Below are 18,345 nucleotides of genomic sequence, written 5' to 3' on the forward strand. Positions count from 1 at the left end.
ATCCATTAATAAGCCAATCGCGCCGGGGGAATGGTTAGCGAAGGAGAAACAGTCTTAATAGAAGACGGTCTAGTTACCACGAGATGTTAAGGCGAGGTGGAAGGAAGGTAAGGGGACGCGTTCGACGCGTCGGCAAGTACACCCCACCATCGTCGGACGGCAAGTCCGACCGAGTTATGACATGTATGGATCGGAGCTACCACCCCACCCCAGCGCTACTCCAACACTCCAACAAGACCTCCAACATTGCATTGTACATTGCTTGAGTGCAAAGACTCTTTGACGGTATATCCTCGAAACTTGTCTCTTTTCTTCTTCTTCTAGAGCGACTACGGCAAACATGGCATCCCTCCTGAAAAAGTCGCTGAAGCTCGCGCTCATCCAACTCGCTTCGGGCGCCGATAAGACAGCGAACCTTATATCAGCGCGGCAAAAAGTTCTCGATGCCTCAAAAGCCGGCGCAAAACTTGTAGTGCTTCCCGAATGCTTCAATTCGCCCTACGGAACAAAGTACTTTGACAAGTACGCCGAGACACTGCTCCCCTCGCCGCCGTCGGAATCGCAATCGCAGACATTCCACGCGCTAAGCAAATTGGCAAAAGAGGCGGGCGTATATCTCGTAGGAGGAAGCATACCGGAGAGGGACGACAAGGATGCCAAGAAGCTGTACAACACAAGCCTGACATTTGCGCCGAGTGGAGAGCTGCTTGCAACGCATCGCAAGGTGCATCTGTTCGACATTGATATCCCAGGCAAGATCAAGTTCAAGGAGAGCGAAGTGCTGTCGCCAGGGAACAAGATTACGCTGGTTGATCTACCAGAGTACGGAACGATTGCGATAGCCATCTGCTACGACATACGGTTCCCCGAACTTGCAATGATTGCGGCAAGAAAGGGCGCATTTCTGCTACTGTACCCTGGCGCATTCAATCTCACTACCGGTGCATTACATTGGGAGTTGTTGGCAAGGGCCAGGGCAACGGACAACCAGGTCTACGTTGGACTGTGTAGTCCCGCGAGAGATATGGAGGCCGAATACAATGCATGGGGACACAGCATGGTTGTCGATCCGAATGCGACGGTACTAGAACAGCTTGATGAGAAGGAAGGTGTGCTCATCCGCGAACTGGAGGCAGGAAAGATTGAGGAGACTAGGAAGGGAGTGCCGCTGTATGGACAGAGGAGGTTTGATGTATACCCTGACGTCAGCGAAGGCGGACGGTTCGAGGAGTAGCATGAGCAATGATATCCGATTCGAGGAGACGCGGAAACGTGTGTTTGAATCTATGCGTCAATGTGCCATTTGCAGATTTGCAAGGCTGGCGATGCCATGTCGGGAAGTTTTGTGAGATTCGTGGACAGGAAAACAACTTCAAGGGCGGTGTTGGACTGAACAGGGCGGCCCAAAGATGCGCACAGGTCGGGCAGGGTAGCACTGAAATTAGCCGTATCAATGGGCGGCTCAAGGCCACCTTGCCGCGAGCAAATGGGCGCCACTCTACATGCGACACGCCACATGCAGTTGCACAAGACAGTGCAGAGGAGGCATGCACTGCGCAGCAGAGGCATAATGCGTCGCAAATGTATGCACTGTCTCCAGCATTGTCAAATTTCAGCAGGAAACATTGCGGTTGTCTTTAGGGTGCAGCCTCCCTAGATGCTAGATGGATGCATCCCATTACACCTGGGCGTCTTGGTGCCAGCAGGGCGTGTGAAAGATAGGCGATCGATTTGAATTTTGGGGGGCAGCAATTACCTGGTGCCCCCGAAAACGGGCTGGTGACCCCCCCAAATTAGGGCGCGTTTGCTGTTTTTCGCTGTCACTTAAGCTAGCGATCCCCCCGACCCCCCCAAAATTTCAAGCGCTCCTCCCCCCCGTCCAAGCTGCCGCGCCCTTACTCCTCAAACACCCGCCCGTCCTCCCATCTTCAAACCACTTTGCATACCACGTCAACCAACATGGCGCCCAAGAAAAAGGAAACGCCAGCAACTGGCCAGCTCCTCATCTCTGTTGCAGAATTTAGGAAGACTCGCGACTCGGTACGTACCACAGCCTGCGTCGTCCTGTTTACACCAGCGACGCGCCTGCCCTCAGCTATCGCGTCGCGATGACACCACGCGCACTTCCGCGCCACCCTCACCCTCACCTCGCCTTATCTTTTCTCTTGTGTAACCTTGATCGCCCAATCTACGCGACTCCAAAACGGCTGCATTGTTCAAAAAACAGCTTCCTGCGCTTCTGCCAGAGTCGCGTCTTCAACTCCAACCAGTCGCAATGGCGCCAGCGCAATCAGGAGCGCGCAATCGCTCCGCACCGAGCAAGACTGTAGCGCACAAAGGAGAAACAATTGCTTACAGTCACAATCAGGTCATTTTCAATCTCCACGAACTCCAGAATGGCCTAGTCAACGTCCAGCACGGCATCACCAGTCTCTTGGAGAGCTACAAGCAGCACTGCCACTCAGTCCTCGGCTACGAAGAGGGTGCGACGACCCCTTATGGCAACGATGTCGCTACACTCGGCGCTGCCGCATCCGCCGCCTCCGTCGTCGAGGCTGGCCAAAAAGCCGTCGAAGACATAACCCAGGGCCTAGCCGACAAGGCGGGTGACGCGAGCAAGAGCAAGAAGCGCAAGCGCGAGAAGAAGGAGAAGGACCCCAATGCCCCCAAGAAGCCCCTCACTGCGGCCTTCTTGTACCACCAACATGCGCGTCCCATCGTCAAGGCCGATCTTGAGGCCGCGCTTCCTCCAGGTGGCCAGATCGAGAAGAATGCTGTCCAGATCGAGGTGAACAAGCGCTGGAACGAGCTCTCAGAGGATGAGAAGGAGGTAAGCATGCCCCGTATAGCTTGATAACGTCTGGTCGCTAACACATGCGCAGCAATGGAAGGCGTCTTACCGCCAGTCAATGGAGGAGTACAAGACCGCGCTAGCTGCTTACGTCGCCAATAAGGGCATCAAGGATGCCGAGCTTATCGAAGAGGACGACGCGTCTGATGAGGCCGAGCCCGAAATCGAGGCTGAAGTTGGTGCCGCCGATTCAGACGTATCCTCTGAAGACGAGGATGAAGCTCCAGCCGTGAAAGCACCCTCTCCACCTGCAAAAACTCCACGCAAACGCCAGAAGACAACGCCAGCTGTCAACGGCAACTCAATTCCTGTTTCCATCGCTCCCGCTACTTCCGCTTCAACTCCAGTCCCATTGCCCACCTCCCGCACCGCGCCGCAAGCCTCAGCCCCAGCCTCCAATGCCGTCGCCGAGACACCCGCAAAGAAGGATAAGAAGAAGAAAGAAAAGGCCGCACCACAACCCATCGCCCCTGCTCCAGCCACCTCTCCCGACGAGCTCAGCCCCGAGGAGACTGGCATCAAGAAGAAGTCCAAGTCTGGCCGTAGCACACGCAATAACGAGGTTGAAGGAGACAAGGAGAATGCAGCGCTGGAGAAGGAAAAGGCCGACAAAGCCGAGAAACCCGGCAAGGAGAAGAAGCGCGAGCGCACCAAGAGGAAGAGCGAGGTTGCTTCGACCTAAAAGGTAAACAAGGCACGCAAGGAACAGAAGCGCGGCCATGGGAATAGACGGTGTCTGCCCCGATCCAGACTGGTTTCTTCCCGCTGTTGGTTACCCACAATATCCGCTTTTCTTTATATCTTCTCTCATCACGCTAGCGAAGGGGATGCGAAGCGAGTTTGTTTCTGGCGTGAAAAAAAAAGCGACGAGACGCATCATTCTGTACTGTATACTTTCTCTCGTCGCTAGGTTTCAATAAAGGCGCATGGCGTGAACAAGCGTACCGCACTACATAGTCTTTGGACGAGCGTCTTCCTAATATAGATGTTAGGGAGATTTGCGAATATCATGGTTTCTTTGCATAGATGTTGGGCGCTCTAAGGTGATCGTCTTTGTATAATGGTGGAGACTAAAAGTAAACATTGTCGTCTGTTATATTAGGTCCAGAAGTAGAAGCCCATGACTACTTTCTTAGGTACAATTTGTGTGTATGAAAATACGCGTAGAAGAAGAGATCCTAGATATCCAAGCAGGTTCGCTGCTAGAACCTTGTCCATGCCCGACCCAAGCTTCCAGGTCTTTACCGAACGCCTACACAGAAGTCCAATGACCAATATGTCCAAAACCTAGTCTCTATGCAATCCCGCCATGCAGTACCCGCATGCTACTCAGCTCTGGAGGCTCTCTAAGCCTCCAGCGCATCAGCAAACACGTCGTCTTCCTCACTGCTCTCCGCCATCTCCTGCTCGGACCTCCTCTTAGCCGCCGCGTCCTCCTTTCCACTCGTCCCCTCTCCCTCAACCGGCTTGCCAGCCGCAGCGGCAATCACACCCTCGGCGCCAGCAATGCCCTTCATCATCTTTGCACCATAAGCAACACGCTTCTCCCTGACTTCCTTCAGGTACTCCAGTGTGAGTCTAGCACACTCTTCCTTGGCCTTCTTCTTGCCATATATGTTGCGCACTTCGCCAATGGGTCCTTCGTGGGGGCCGGCGCCACGGAAGAAGCAAGTCACAGTATGGAAGTTCGGATCCTCAGGATGGGACGTGTATTGCCATTCTGGTGTGGGGAGAGCGAGTATGACAGCTAGACTGGCGACTTGCTGAGCGTAGCTCTTGGCACTGGGCGACGCGGCTGATGTAGATGCCAGAGCCGAATCACGATCTGGTTCTGATATTGATACCATTTCGGGCATGCTCGGTTGGACTTTCTTCTTCTTGATACCACCTACGAGGTTCACCTCCTCAGGCCATGTGCCAATCGACTTGAAGTACTCCACGGCATGGCGGGCGGCGTCTCGACGCGCAGCTTTCTTGGAAGAAAAGAGCTTGTCGGTGGAACCAAACTCCTTGTCCAGGCCCTCAATGGTGAGGATGCAGGCAAAGCGCTGACCGGATTGGTAGTCAGTATATGTTGGCTGGGGGGCATTGGTGGCGCGCTGAAATTCTGTTGGGCGTGTCAGTCAGAAGGAACGCTTCATGTTCTTGTGGTACCCAAAAAGGGTGTCTTGTAGTAGCACAAGAATGGGAGAGATATCAGCTTACCGAGAATCTGACCAATGTAATTCTCGCCAGGCTCTTTCTCCTCTTTGGCCTGCTGCACGTCCTGACTAGCAGCGCTCTTCTTCTTCTTGCTCTTCTCCGCCTTCTGGATCCTCCCTTCTTTCTCCAAGCCCTCTAGGACTGCCAATGCCCTCTGACTCATAGCCTCTTTAGCCTCTTGTTTGCTGTTGAACTTCTTATCCTCGCTCAGCCCTTGCAGCTCATCTGCATTATCTAGACCAGGAAAGTTAACAGACACCGTCCATCCAGTCTCGCTGCCCCCTCCATAAGTGAACAGCGGTTGCGGGATGCCGAGCGCCTGATACTTTTCATGTAGAAGGATGGTATGCTTGGATGAACGCGCACCGACAGCCACGGGCTTCAATGGAGCGACCTTCTCGTTAGTCTTTGTCTTTTTCGACGGAAACAAACCAGAAGCCGCATTTTTAGCTTCGCGGGCGAGCATCTGAGCTTGGTGCGCATCCTTGTGCTGATTGATGAAGTCTTCCATCTTGAAAACTCCATCAAGTGGAGTACTGTTACTCTTGGTGTCATTTACATGCGCAGACCCAAGCGTGGGTGTTTGGGTTGGCGTGTCGACCTCCATTTTGCGCTTCTCAGCCTTGCCGTAGGAGCCTTGTCGACCGTGTTCAGTATCAATGGCAAAGTGAGCGGAGACTGAACTTGTTGAGTTGCTGGCAGTCAGACTTGAAGACAGTGGAGAAGACGAAGGAGGCACGATCAAATATCTCTTTAGATCCTCTGCTTCTGTGTACATGGCAAAGATGGGCAGATATGGGCGCGAGTGATTGCTGTTCCAAAGCTTGGGTGTCGAGCTCAACCGTGTTTGCCCCGCTCAATGCAGGCATACAGACGTGACCGCGCGACAGCGCGTTTGTGTATGTAACGCGCCGTGTCGCTTTTGCAGTAAACTTTCAGACAGTAGTGACGTTGACAAGCATACGGCGTAGTAATTGTATTAGGTAACGATGTTGTTGTTGGGTGAAGTAAAGGACCACGCATGCGGGCTGACGTCTGGGTTTCGAGATGGGCTCCGCTTGCCTGACGGGTGATGCCGCGGCCGTTGGCAGTCTCCACCTTCCACAAAGTCCTTACAGACCGCCATGCTTTTCGCATGCATAGTACCCAGGCTCACCAACGATCATAGCTTCTACGTGCATATGCCGTCTATTCCAGGTATCTACGCAGGTCGATCGGCTGTGCAGCGCAAGGAACGCCCCATCGACCGTTGAATGCCTAACTGGCAGCCTTACGCCACTTCCGTCGTTAGTGTATAGTTTGGAGCGACCCAAATTGTTCTGTGAGATGCATGCGTCAGTAGGTCTAGCATGTTTCAAGTCCAGATGGCGTCAAAGAAGTTAGGAAATCAAAGGACGGTTGTGCTCACTAGTCACGAGCGTACCGTGATCAGTGTGTCGGGATGCGCCATACCAAATGAGCGTGTGTCATTACATTATCGTTATCCTCTAAAGTCTTGAACAATGTGTCTAATCATAATCTTCGTCATACACGCATAGCCAACATACAGTCGTACTATCGTAAGCAACGACCTAGTCAGCCACTCATCTCTAATAGCCTCTACCCCTCTGACTCCTCTCGATCAGACCCGGCACACCAAACCCAGAAATGTGTGCTTGCTCTCTGACGTGATTTGTTGTCCCACTTCCGGTTCTCTCCTGAAATGGGCTCTGCAGTCCTTGTAAGTCCCATGGATTATGATCGGCGTGGGCGTGCACGCCATGTAAACCGGTTGCCATAGACTCCTCTGTCTGGTTGATCCGCTGGTAAATATCGTGACCATACAAGTTTTCATGATCTTGTGTTGGCTGTGTGTGCTCGCATGTGCCAATGTAGGGGTGATACTGCTCTGCTGCATGCTCGAGATGCGATATGAGGTGTGCGTGTTGCCAGTTAGGTTTGATCGAATAGCAAGCTACATCGGTAGAAGTGTGCGGGTCGTTTGCGTTCACAGGGACTAACTGGCCATGCTCGCCTATAGCAAGTCCCATAGCCGAAAACTCATCGTGTTCCAGGCCAGCAAGCGAATGCAAACCTTCGAGTCCAGCACTCTGGCTTGGAAAGCTTCCATAAGCCGATATGTCCATAGCGGGCTCAAAGACATCATTGATAGTTATGTATCCATCGTTGAAGTCGAAGTCGCTGCTGTGCGCGCTCGACGACAACGTAGCTTGATTGCGTGACAGTGCGAAGCTTTGCCGTGAGAAATCTGTTGCAGTGGTTGCGGCAGAGCCATTGACATGGTCTAAATCTGGTTGCATAGGCCCAAGTATATCGATAGAAAGTGGTGGTGGGTGACGTTCATGGTGAGACTCAATCTCATATGAGTGATGTGATGTACGTGTTTGTACCAAGTCCGCTGGTAGTTGTGAAGCTTGGTGATATGTCGTGATGTTCACAGGAGTGGACATGGGCACATCCGTGAGTTGCTCATGCCCGACCTCCACATCTCCCAGATCTTCGGGGTAGTTTTCCGCCTCATAGGACCATCTTTCTTCTGCAGCCGAACGAGTCTCAGCGAAGTTGAACGATCGCCACATGATGCTGCCAGCTTCTGCAGAGTTCCTTGTCTGCTGAAATCTCCAAAGGACAGTGCAGAGACATTGGGCCTCGTTTGTGCCAGGTATGATGCCGTATATATCCTGCACTGCTGTAAGGCGTGAGTCTCGGACGCTTCTTTCATCTCTGTAGCTCAATTCACCACACCGTCTCATCGATGCCAACCAAAAAGAAGCGTCGAATCTGACACGTAATACACCTTTGGATCCATAAGAATCTGGCCTGTATTCACATGACATGCGCTGTTCTTTTTGATCGACAGCACCTTGTCCGTTATCATAGAAGCGCGTCATGCATTCCATATAGTCGTATCTGGAAAGATCAAGGTGCGAGTAGAGACCGAATGCGATGATCAGCTCAGCCTTTGGCCGGACCTCTGCTATCAGCTCAATGGGCGCGGTACAGACCAATACATTCCGACCATTGCTCATCCATTCCTCCGTCTCGGATCGTAGGAAATTAAATTCATAGTATTGATGATGCCAGGACGCGAGATCTGCGATGTCTGAGCCGTCGAGCTTGCCGTTCAAGTGCGCTTCAGTCAAACAGTGCACGGGCTGGTCATCACCGTCAACAACCACACTGAGATCTGTGACTGTGAGAAGCGATGACATCGAGCGAGCACCCGGGCCAGAACCAGAACCCAAGGCAAGGTCGAGGTGATGCGTCCACGCGTGCTGTGAGGCCATATTGTACTCATATTTGGCAACAGAATCAGTGCGCTGCGCATGTTGGCGGCCATGCATGTGTGACGAATGACATGTACGAACGGGCGTGCTCGCGCATCGGCGCTTCGTTATGTCCTCTGGTGTGGCCATGTAGAGAAGGACTATGGTGCTGGTTAGTCTCATTCCGGTAGGCCCTAGCGCAACCCTCATGATGACCCTAAGAATAGTAATGGCAAAGCCACCGCCACCGCTTTCTAGAAGGACTTCGGAACATAGGAATTTTCCGAAGCCCTGGCATTTGACCGATGTACGCAGGACATTCGATGGACCATTAGGAGCCACATGAGAGAAGACTGATGTCGATCGGTGTAATGTACGAAAGGGCACTCACCAGCAGGAACAGCTCTGAGCTTTTGCTTGAGCACCTGGAGGTGACTGGAAATCTGTTTGCGATCGCGTCTGACACCTGTGTCCCTGTGAATGGAATCCTGGATCAGCTCATTTCGCCCTCGCTGTGTGCCCTCGAGCATATATTTCTTCCGACCCATTGGTGGCCATCTTACGAGTGCTATAGTATGTTAGTCAGGCTTCTTTCTCAGGTGTCGAAACAAAGCTCGAAGAGAACAATCGGAGGACGACGATCATCATAAGTAATCCGGCAGCCCCACCGTAGAGCGAGATGCAGTGAAGGTATGATCTTACCTGTCCAAAAGGCATGCTCTATGAAGTCGGGCCAGACTGTCTTGTCCTTCTCTTGCTGGAGACCCTCCGCCTTTCTCCTTTCCTGCTCCTTCCTCTCTGCTGCATCTCGTGCGATGACTTCTGCCGGTGTAAGAGCGGGCTGTTTCTCGCGATACGCCTGATATTTTTCCGATCGTTGAAGCAACTTGTACAGCCGAGCAAGTTCACATCTAATCTGCTTCTCCGATCGTTCGACTACAAAGCCCGCAAGCCCAATGTGTTGTGCGTGTACATTGCCAGTATAGTAGGTTCCTGTATTGACGCACCGCTGTGCGTAGGCGTTCTCGGACGGACTCAGACTGCCTCGTTGTTGCAGTTGTGGAGGAGCCGTAATGTTGTGAGTGTTGTAAGATGGCTCAGCGCGGTGCTTTTGAAAGGCGTCTTCGTGCTGGGATGAGTCCTCGACCGGAGTGCCTTCCAAGAGGGGAACATGCGCCGACGACCCGCATAGGGGCTGGGATTGGACTTGCATGGTGGGCTATGGCATCTAACAAAAAAAGGACACGAAGATGATAATCAGAGTAAGAATGAAGGCTGACGCAGAACACAACGAATGTTAAGCAACTGGAGCAACGGATGTGGTGAACGATGATGAGGATGCAACTGAGTATGTGGCGAAGTATGCAGATGGTTACATTGACATAAAGCATGGTCCGGATGACCAGCCCTAGGCAGGAGGACTACATGATAGGCAAGTAGGCTATAGCACCGACCGTAGGGTGCGATACGATATCCGCTAACCTGAAACTGATAGAGGGGTCAGTCATCGAGGTGACATGGCCAGTACCATGAGATTAAGATTAACGTGCTTCGTGCCTTCGTCATGGCCGAGAAAGACTTGATGCTTCGACTGTTGTCCATGTGATCGTGTCTGTTGAGATTTCTTCGCCTGCTGAAATAGTAAATGTAGCGTCGTTAGCAGAGGGATCAAAGGCGCTGAGCCGACTGCCATCTATTCAACAGTCACCTGATTGGTTGTATCCAAGTAGAGCCTTCACGGATTGCTCAGAGCAAGAACGGATGTCAGTGGCCGCAAACAACAAAGTACGTCAGGTCTGCATGATCGACAAACGTCTCGTTCGTGGCTGCCTTACTCCCTTTGGAGTAGTCTGAAACGCCGCGTGGTGGCCATTGCCCATTCATTCACTCCACTGGTGGTATACCCTGCCGAGGCTTAGAATGCGGTGTTCTAGATATAGCGTCGTGCAGCAGGTCAAAGCCCTCTACTACTTTCAGTGGGCCGCGGCGAAGGGCGGCCTGGCTCGTGTAGTCGGGGAGCAAGGGAGGGTGTCAAGGCCTGACTGTGTCGCGCGCGCGACTCCTACCAGAACACATTCGCGCTCAGTCGTCAAGATCATCGGTGCCTGCAACGTTAAATTTCTTGCGACCGCCTTCTGTAAGGCGTTGCAAGGCGACCTTGTTGGCCTGTGCTCCCACCTTCTGTTGCATCTTCTCCAGTTCCTTCTCAGGATCATCAGATTCAGTCTCAGCAAATGCAAGGACCAACCGGCGGCCCAGCAAGTGAGTGTTCTTCAACGCGTTCATAGCGTTGACGGCGTCGCGTTTGGTGGTGAACTCTGCGAAACCAAAACCACGCGAAGACGCGTCGAATTTCTTGGGCACTCTGACCGACCGAAGCTGGCCGTAAGGGGTGAACAGAGCGCGAACGTCCTTTTTCTGTAGCCAATATTAGCAATTGTTCTGTCATTATAATAAAAGGATCTTACGCTGGCTTCGAAGGGTAAGTTCTTGATGATAATCTTCGTGCTTGCCGCCTTCTTTGCGGCGTCTTCGTTGCGACGTTCTTCAGCAGCATCTGCGCCCTTGTGCGAAGCTTTGATTTGCAGCTTGTGCCCTTCGAGATCGTATCCATCCATAGCTCGTAACGCTGCAGTGGCAGTTTCGGGGCTGTTGAACTCAACAAACCCGAAGCCCATGGACAGCACACCTCGTTTGGGATCGACCTTCGTCTTGACCTTGGCACTACGGAAGCCAGACAAAGGTTTGAACGCCTCCGTGAGACGCTCAGTGGTCGTGGAGAAGTTCAGGTTTCGCACATACAAGGTAGCAGTGTTTGTTGCCTCGGGTTCTGGAGCATCAACAAGCAGATCGGCTGCAGAAAGCTTCGCGCCAGGCTGTGTAGACTGTGCAGGTTGCGCAGTCGGTGTTGTTTGCACAAAGTTGGTTGCGACACCTTCTTTGAAAAGATCCTTGGGAGCCTTCTCGAGATAGAGAATCGAGTCTTTCATCTTCCGATAAGACAATGACATGAACGCAGTCTTCGCTTGCGCAACGTTGGAAAACTCAACAATCGCTGTCATACCGGTGGGTGGCATCAGAAACTTGGTTACGGTGCCATGATCCTCGAACATCTTGCGAAGCTCATCGGCCGTTACACCATGAGGTATGTTCTTGACAAGGATAGCAAGATCGCCTTTGGCGCTGCGCTGGAAAGCTTCCAGGTCGACGCCATGCTGCGCGAAGTATGATTTGGTCTCTTGGATGATGTGAGTCTCAGCATGCGCTTGCTTGACTGCGGCATCTGCTGACGTGGGGTCGAGCAACTCAGCTTTGCTTATACCCATACGACTCGCGATGGTGGACATAACCGCATCAGCGTTCAGGTAGAGTGAGTTCCAGTTGAACGTAGCCTTGACGGCATTCTGCTTTCTCCTGATTTCCTTCTGCTTCTTGAGAGGCAACTTGGAGATCTCATAGTCGTCGAGCTTGGTGTCTTTCTTCGCTTTTGCCGAGATGATGTGGAGGAGACGTCCCTGAAAGATGGTATTGTCGTTGTCGAGGTACGCTTCAACTGCTTCGTTCGGGTTCTGGAACTGCACAAAGGCAAAGCCTTTGCCCATTCCATCTGCCTTCTTCAACGGAACATGTACCTGCAGCAGTCAGCAACTGTTCGCATCAAAATATACGTAAGTGCACTGGTGGGGTTTGCCGCTATCAGATAAGAAAGACATCTACTAAAATACTTTCCAAGGTGACCTCAAGTGCCGAAGCATCAGTTGTCCCTATCTTGATGTTCATCATTGCATGGGTGGGTAGTAACAGAGACGGATGGCTACTTACTTCCTCAAGAGCTCCATGTTTGGAGAACTGTTCCCTAATTTCGTCTTCTGTCACCTCATAGTGCAGGTTTCTGAGATAAAGTCGACCAGTTTCGCGGATCTTGTCTTCTTCGTCGGGCGCAGCAGCAGTATCGGGTTGTTCTTCCGCCTGGGGTTGTGGCTCCGGCTGCGCCTCAACGACGTCTGCGGAACGCGCAGCGGGTACAAGAGTCTGCGGAGCTGATGCCTGTGGCACGGTGGCGACAGTCGCAGTCGGTGGTGCTTCGTCGTCTTCGACCAGCTCGAGAACTCTGTTTGTTCTTGATCGCAACCAGTCTGCATCAGACACAGGTCCCTGTTCGACAGCTGGTGCTCCCTGTATGTCTTCCATCGCATCGCCTCCATCTACCACTTCAGCCTGGGGCTGTGTTGTGCTCGTCCCAGTGGCTGTGGGCTGTGGGGCCGCAGAAGCGGTCGCAGGTTCTTCTGCAATCTTTGGCTTTTTCGAAATGACTTGATATTCGCCATCGCTCTCGTCTTCTGGCACAGCAACCTCCGGTACAGCCTCATCAGCAGGGGCAACAGCTGTGTCGTTGAGCTGTGTATCGCCATTGGCCCAGATGCTAGTCTTGGATGGCGGCTGATAGACCTCCAGGAACTCCTTCAGCTTCGGGTCCTGTTCGGCTTCCTCTCGCTTTCGCTTGAGATCGTTCTCTTGCCGTTGCGGTCGGTACTCGTCACTTGTCGGAGCGCTTTTCTCAAGTTTCTGCTGCCGTCGCGACTTTGGTAGTTCCTTGTCGGCGATCTGCGCATGTTAGCCCCGCTTGTCGCCATCGCCATCGCAAGGTACATACAGGCCGTGCAATTTCGGCATAGATCTTGGTAAGCTTGATGAAGGTCTTGTTGAAGTACTTGACCGCCTTTGCAGCATCTTCAGGCGTCTTGTAGCCAACATAGCCTATCCGTCGATGCGGAAAGTACTTGACGTCAGTGACGGGTAGCTTCAAGCTACTGAAATGCCTCCTGACGTCGTCTTCGCTGAACTTGGGAGGTAAGCCACGAACGAAGATGCGTGACGACTCCATGCTGGGTGAGTTGTGGTGTGGTGCATGAAGTGGCAGATGTCTGTCGCGTTTAGAGAAAAAAGTTGTATGCACGGACTCATTTCAGTGTTAGCGCGCATTAGCCTCAAAGGCCGGGGCCCAAGCGCTGACCGCCGCGCGAGCGCCTGCCCAAACATCATGACAAAGGCATAGCCTCCCTCAACCACACGCCTTATAAGAACTCACCTACTTCCGAAAGAGCAACGGTTGAATCACTTAAACACACCCTCAGTTCCAACCCGACACCATGGCCAGCGACAAGTCAGATGCCCACAAGCAGGATGGTAAGACCCTTTGTTCATGCCGGTACTTCTGCAAAGCACGAGCTAATACTGCATGCAGCTCAAATCAAGTCTGCCGACATGGTACGGGACAACCAGATTGCTTCTTCCGATCTCAGGCTAACGCATCTAACAGAGCGAGGAAATGCAGCAAGAGGCTATTGAAGTCGGTAAGTCATCCCATTCTCAAGTGCGGCTGACAGGAACGCTGACATCTTGTAGCACAGTCGGCTATGGAGCAGTTCACTATCGAGAAGGTGGGTCTCCGCTATCCACCCAGCTCGGGACCTTGCTAGGACCCAGTTAACCATAATTGTGTAGGACATTGCCCAGTATATAAAGAAAGAGGTAAAAACACAGCTCTTAGTAACATCCGAAGCGCGCGCTAACACCTCCGCAGTTCGACAGCCGGAAGGGTGCCACATGGCACTGCATCGTAGGCCGCAACTTTGGAAGCTTTGTCACTCACGGTAAGTTGCTCTGCTTCACCAGAAACTTCGAACAGCGACATCTGATCAAAGTTCAGAGACAAAACACTTCATCTACTTTTACCTCGGTCACTGTGCCATCCTCCTTTTCAAGACTCAGTAGACGAATCCAACTGGATCAAGGCGCCCTCACACTCTAAGATTCTCGTCCCTCGTCACATCGAAGCCTTAAATTTTGGGCCCAATTTCAGTCTGGTCTCAAACTGGAGGATGTGACTTTGTTCTTACAGCATGGACAGCATCCTTTCGATGGGGTTCACGGGTTCTGCGCTTCAGCGGCATTGAATGGCATAATCATGAGCTTGTAACATCTTACTCCTAACGACTGTCACGAGTCTCTTTTCCACAAAAGTGGCTTTGGAGGCTACCGCTTGATACCATAATGAAGCGTTCATACTTACTGTTGTTCCATCTTCCATGATGCCTTTGCGATGGTGATCAAGTGGTCGTCGTCTGCTGCAATGAAACTAATTGTGCGAGAATATGGACACTTGGACTTCCCTTCGTTCAACACGCCACGGAATCTGCGGAATCTGACAAGCTCGTGGTACGTACGTGGATATGTAATAGCGCTGCGGGCTTGGCCGCTAGCCCCATGGAGCCCCATGCCCTAAAGCCAAGTGTGGCTGAGACGCAACATTGATGACGCAGCTTCCTCGGCGCCAATACTGTCTCTGCCGGAAACATCGAGGCAGCGTCCCATCGCAACGCCTTCCAGACGACCCTTTTCACTTTCGTCTTCCTTCCAAACAGCATCTCCATCCGTACAAACTTCAGTACCACGCGCCGTTACGTCCACCGTTACCACAAACAAACCCCTGTCAACGACCAACCGCGTATCCCTCGTACCGCTTGTCGCACGCGTATCACTTCATCAGCTCGACACCATCGTCATCCGATCCAATCAACGGGCCACGTATTGTACCTCCTACCGCGCTTTCTGCGCATATAGTCTGCGATCATGTTTTTCTTCTTCACCTGCGGAACACACAGTACGTCTCCCACGGTTCACATCCGGTTCTCCCTATCCCATTCCATCCCACACCAGCTCAAAGTTGAACCAGACGACTGACCCCTTCTTTAGCTTTCACATCTCAGCTCAAAGGCTCCGAACACCTCGTCCTCAAATGTCTAAACTGCGGCAATATGACGGGCCGCGTAATGAAGCGCTGGCAATGGTTTACCTTTTGTTTCATCCCCGTCATACCGTTTAGTCTGAAGCCGTACAAAGAAGTTGGGTGTCATGTATGCAATTTCTGGCAGGATATCGCGTATCGAGAGGAACCTGAGCTACAACAGTTTGGCGGTGGGACAAAGGTGCAGGGCGTTGCGATGAACCATTATGGCGGGCCTCCTAGCGGTGGACCTGGTGGTGCTCCTGGATATGGACCGCCACCACAGGGAGTGCCGCAGTACAAGTAGGGAGGGAGACTAGGAAGGCATTTGGGGAGTTCGAGAGGGACGCAATGCCTCAGGTGATACCCAAAGAGGATGAGAAAGAGCAGACGACGCTATGCCTATTGCAAGTTTGAGTTTCTGGTGTTTTGCCTGGCATTTGGGCATTCTTGTTGTACAGATACCACCGTGTTTCCTTTAGGTCGCTTTTAATCAAATTGCTTCGCACATCTCGAATATTGGATCTTCTGGACTTGGTTTGTGCACACGCACGAATGTCTGGCTCTTGAGACAAATTGCTCCCAAGAATATCTGACAAGAGAATCTTCACTTTTTCAAATCCTAGACGCCGATCGTTGTATCTTCCCATATCATATGGCAAATCACTTGACTGATATACGCCGGGTCTATAATCCTTCCGGACTAAGACATGATTCGGCACCTTTGCATGCGTCTGTCGTACGTTCAAACGATGTATATGATTTCTTCGTTTCCCAACGGAAGATCAGACACCTCATACCCCTTGCGAGTTTCGAACTCCATCAAGCCAATCCGCTCGTATATGTGCTCTCCAGTATCCAAGGGTCGCAGGATCAAAGCATCGAAGAGATTCTTCGACTGCATTTCGTATACACTCAAGAGAAGCGTTTTCACCCGTATAGGAGGCGTGTCGGTTGTACCTGAATTCTCGGATTCACAGTCAAGGTAAATATTACGAGGACACTTCCTCCAAGCTCGATGGTCCGGGTAATGAATGGTTGCTGATGGCGGCGCGTCGCACTGGTAAGTGGCTTCCACGCTGTCTAGCAGACATCGACCACGTAGAGTAATTTTCGCGGATAGAAGCTCACCGAACTCATCTGCTCCTGCAAGCATAATCTCTTTGGTGACATACGAAGACAAAGGCGTACAGGCTGAACTCCAATTTGGCCATGTGACGCGACCTATCACGGACGCCCATGACCATGAGGGGGCGCGCCATTTCTGTGGTCTGAATGCTTTGTCCTTGTGATCAGAGTACCACAGTAAATCTTGTATCATACTGTTCTCCCACAGCCCAGCCACGTATGCTGACTTCTTGTATTGATATAATTGCTTGCCGAGGCCCTGTAAAGCCGGGAAGCAGTCCGTCTCATACGTCAGGGACGAGCTACTGTATTCGCTGACAATGACATGCCATAGGTCTGTGCATTCCGCTTCGCCAGACATCGCTGCTGTTAGATATTTTGGACTGCGCAAGTTCCTGAAAGGTAAGGACTTGAGATCCCACCACAATGAGCACTCGCATTCGTTGACAGTCCTGCAAGCCCAGAACATCTCTTCGGCTGTGAAGTGCACTATCCTTCGTGACAGTAGGCATTCTTGCAATGTCCACCCACGGCGCAGCAGGGGATATTCGCTATATCTCCATGCATAGTGATTTATGCTGGACCGAACGCACACGTCCAACATCGAGCCGTTCGAACCCGGATACGAGTACATGCTAATTGGGCGGTCGGTGGTCTGGCGAAAACACCCCTCCGAAGGGCGGTTTGATGCGGTAGCAGCAATAGTGAAGTCGGCACCAGAATATATCTGCGCCATTTTACTGCCCTCGCTTCGCCAGTCCTCGACGCTATCTTGTACAATACAAAGGCTGTCGATCCAAACGTACTTGTATCCCAGTCGGAAGGCGAAAGAGATTGCATCCTGAAAGGTCCGGGGAATTTTCTCCCAGGGGATGTTTTGCTTGTACATGGGCAAAGTTGCCACCTCAGTCTTGGTAATTTCGCCCTTCCCCCAGCAATGGCTTAGGCAAACGTAGGGTTCAAATTCGCCATCAGTCTCGTACAATCTGATAGTCGTCGGCCCCAGGATCGAGATAACGCGAGTTGGCAGGCTCGGATTGCCACTTTTGCACAATGCATGGTTATCATCGCAATCTCGCAGCCACAACGACGCTCGTTCAACAGCTTGGTCAGACCCTGAATTCGCAGTTACTTCATGAGGTAGATGTGGTATTTGCCATGGATTTTCGAGATCTACACATATTAGTCGGCAGTACTCATCAAAATTTTGAGATGCTTACTTCCTGGAGTGAACACCTCCCACGATGCAGTTGGGTAGCATTCCAAAATTAATCTTGACCTCTCCACTCTGCATGATACCCACTGATCCAAGGACAGCTCAAATGGTCGGGTCGAGTTCTTGGAGAGCAAGGCACATCTGTTCAAAATACCACATAGTGTTAAACAACCAGCACACCCTTTATCAGCGGACGATAGTAGACTATAAATGAAGACGCCGCCTGATGCAGTAGGCCAGGCATTGTTGCAGCATACTTTGCATCTCTTCGCTTTCGCATATGCGGAATTGATCCGTCTGAAACGATCCCCATGGAGCAATCCTGATGCGAATGTACGCAGGTCCGTTTTGGCAAAGGTTTCGGTAATGCCATCGGGAGCCCACCATGATGGTGGTTTCCATGCAAATATGTCTGTCATGACGAATCTTACGACAGGCTGCAAAGCCACTTGGAGATTATGGAGTAACAATGGAAGTAGGCGCAACGATGCTCAAGAAACGAAAAGTTGTTCAGAAACTAATCAACACGAAAGAGTGGTGCGCAAAGGGATTCTGCGCGAAGCTCATCATGTGCTCGCAGAGAGAAAGAACGCGACAGCTACTCATTCTCGACATCGTGAAGAAATCGGGAGAGGCACCCCGTACAGCTGCAGGACTGCTGGGCATACGATTGGCTCGCTATTCCTCGTCACACCACATATCGGCGCTTGAGAGAGCCCCATCTGCCTATGGCCAAGTAGATACCTTGCGTGCGACCACTCAGAAGAAAAGATGTGGGAACTGAGAATTGCGCTTGTCTATCCAGACCGATTTCACAAAGACCAGGGCCACCAGCTTCGAGAGATGTATGAGCCATTCTTGCGATAGTACCTGTCTTCCTCTCGACAAGCGCAAC

The 18,345-nt window shown here is 51.9% G+C and overlaps 6 protein-coding genes across 6 annotated transcripts; 4 read left to right on the forward strand and 2 right to left on the reverse strand.

Moving 5' to 3' along the window:
- Positions 1–340: 340 nt before the first annotated feature.
- On the forward strand, positions 341–1,234 carry ACET3X_006972 (uncharacterized protein; the record flags this gene model as incomplete). The annotated part of the gene is made up of 1 exon (XM_069453161.1): positions 341–1,234. One exon carries the CDS (start codon positions 341–343, stop codon positions 1,232–1,234), a length of 894 nt encoding a protein of 297 aa, XP_069305740.1.
- Positions 1,235–1,959: 725 nt separating this feature from the next.
- Positions 1,960–3,533, forward strand: ACET3X_006973 (uncharacterized protein; the record flags this gene model as incomplete). Its single annotated transcript, XM_069453162.1, has 3 exons — positions 1,960–2,040; positions 2,369–2,830; positions 2,883–3,533. 3 exons carry the CDS (start codon positions 1,960–1,962, stop codon positions 3,531–3,533), a joined length of 1,194 nt encoding a protein of 397 aa, XP_069305741.1.
- Positions 3,534–4,197: 664 nt separating this feature from the next.
- ACET3X_006974 (uncharacterized protein) lies at positions 4,198–5,831 on the reverse strand (the record flags this gene model as incomplete). The annotated part of the gene is made up of 2 exons (XM_069453163.1): positions 4,198–4,958; positions 5,057–5,831. The coding sequence occupies 2 exons, from the start codon at positions 5,829–5,831 to the stop codon at positions 4,198–4,200; spliced, it is 1,536 nt and encodes a 511-aa protein (XP_069305742.1).
- A 4,570-nt stretch (positions 5,832–10,401) lies between these two features.
- On the reverse strand, positions 10,402–13,204 carry ACET3X_006975 (uncharacterized protein; the record flags this gene model as incomplete). Its single annotated transcript, XM_069453164.1, has 4 exons — positions 10,402–10,737; positions 10,788–11,951; positions 12,142–12,924; positions 12,974–13,204. The coding sequence occupies 4 exons, from the start codon at positions 13,202–13,204 to the stop codon at positions 10,402–10,404; spliced, it is 2,514 nt and encodes an 837-aa protein (XP_069305743.1).
- Positions 13,205–13,469: 265 nt separating this feature from the next.
- On the forward strand, positions 13,470–14,094 carry ACET3X_006976 (uncharacterized protein; the record flags this gene model as incomplete). Its single annotated transcript, XM_069453165.1, has 7 exons — positions 13,470–13,506; positions 13,565–13,587; positions 13,640–13,673; positions 13,726–13,760; positions 13,825–13,851; positions 13,904–13,973; positions 14,030–14,094. The coding sequence occupies 7 exons, from the start codon at positions 13,470–13,472 to the stop codon at positions 14,092–14,094; spliced, it is 291 nt and encodes a 96-aa protein (XP_069305744.1).
- Positions 14,095–14,952: 858 nt separating this feature from the next.
- Positions 14,953–15,413, forward strand: ACET3X_006977 (uncharacterized protein; the record flags this gene model as incomplete). The annotated part of the gene is made up of 2 exons (XM_069453167.1): positions 14,953–14,983; positions 15,076–15,413. 2 exons carry the CDS (start codon positions 14,953–14,955, stop codon positions 15,411–15,413), a joined length of 369 nt encoding a protein of 122 aa, XP_069305745.1.
- Positions 15,414–18,345: the final 2,932 nt, after the last annotated feature.

This window comes from Alternaria dauci, chromosome 6, assembly GCF_042100115.1.
Source record: "Alternaria dauci strain A2016 chromosome 6, whole genome shotgun sequence".
Classification (NCBI taxonomy): Eukaryota; Fungi; Ascomycota; class Dothideomycetes; order Pleosporales; family Pleosporaceae; genus Alternaria; species Alternaria dauci.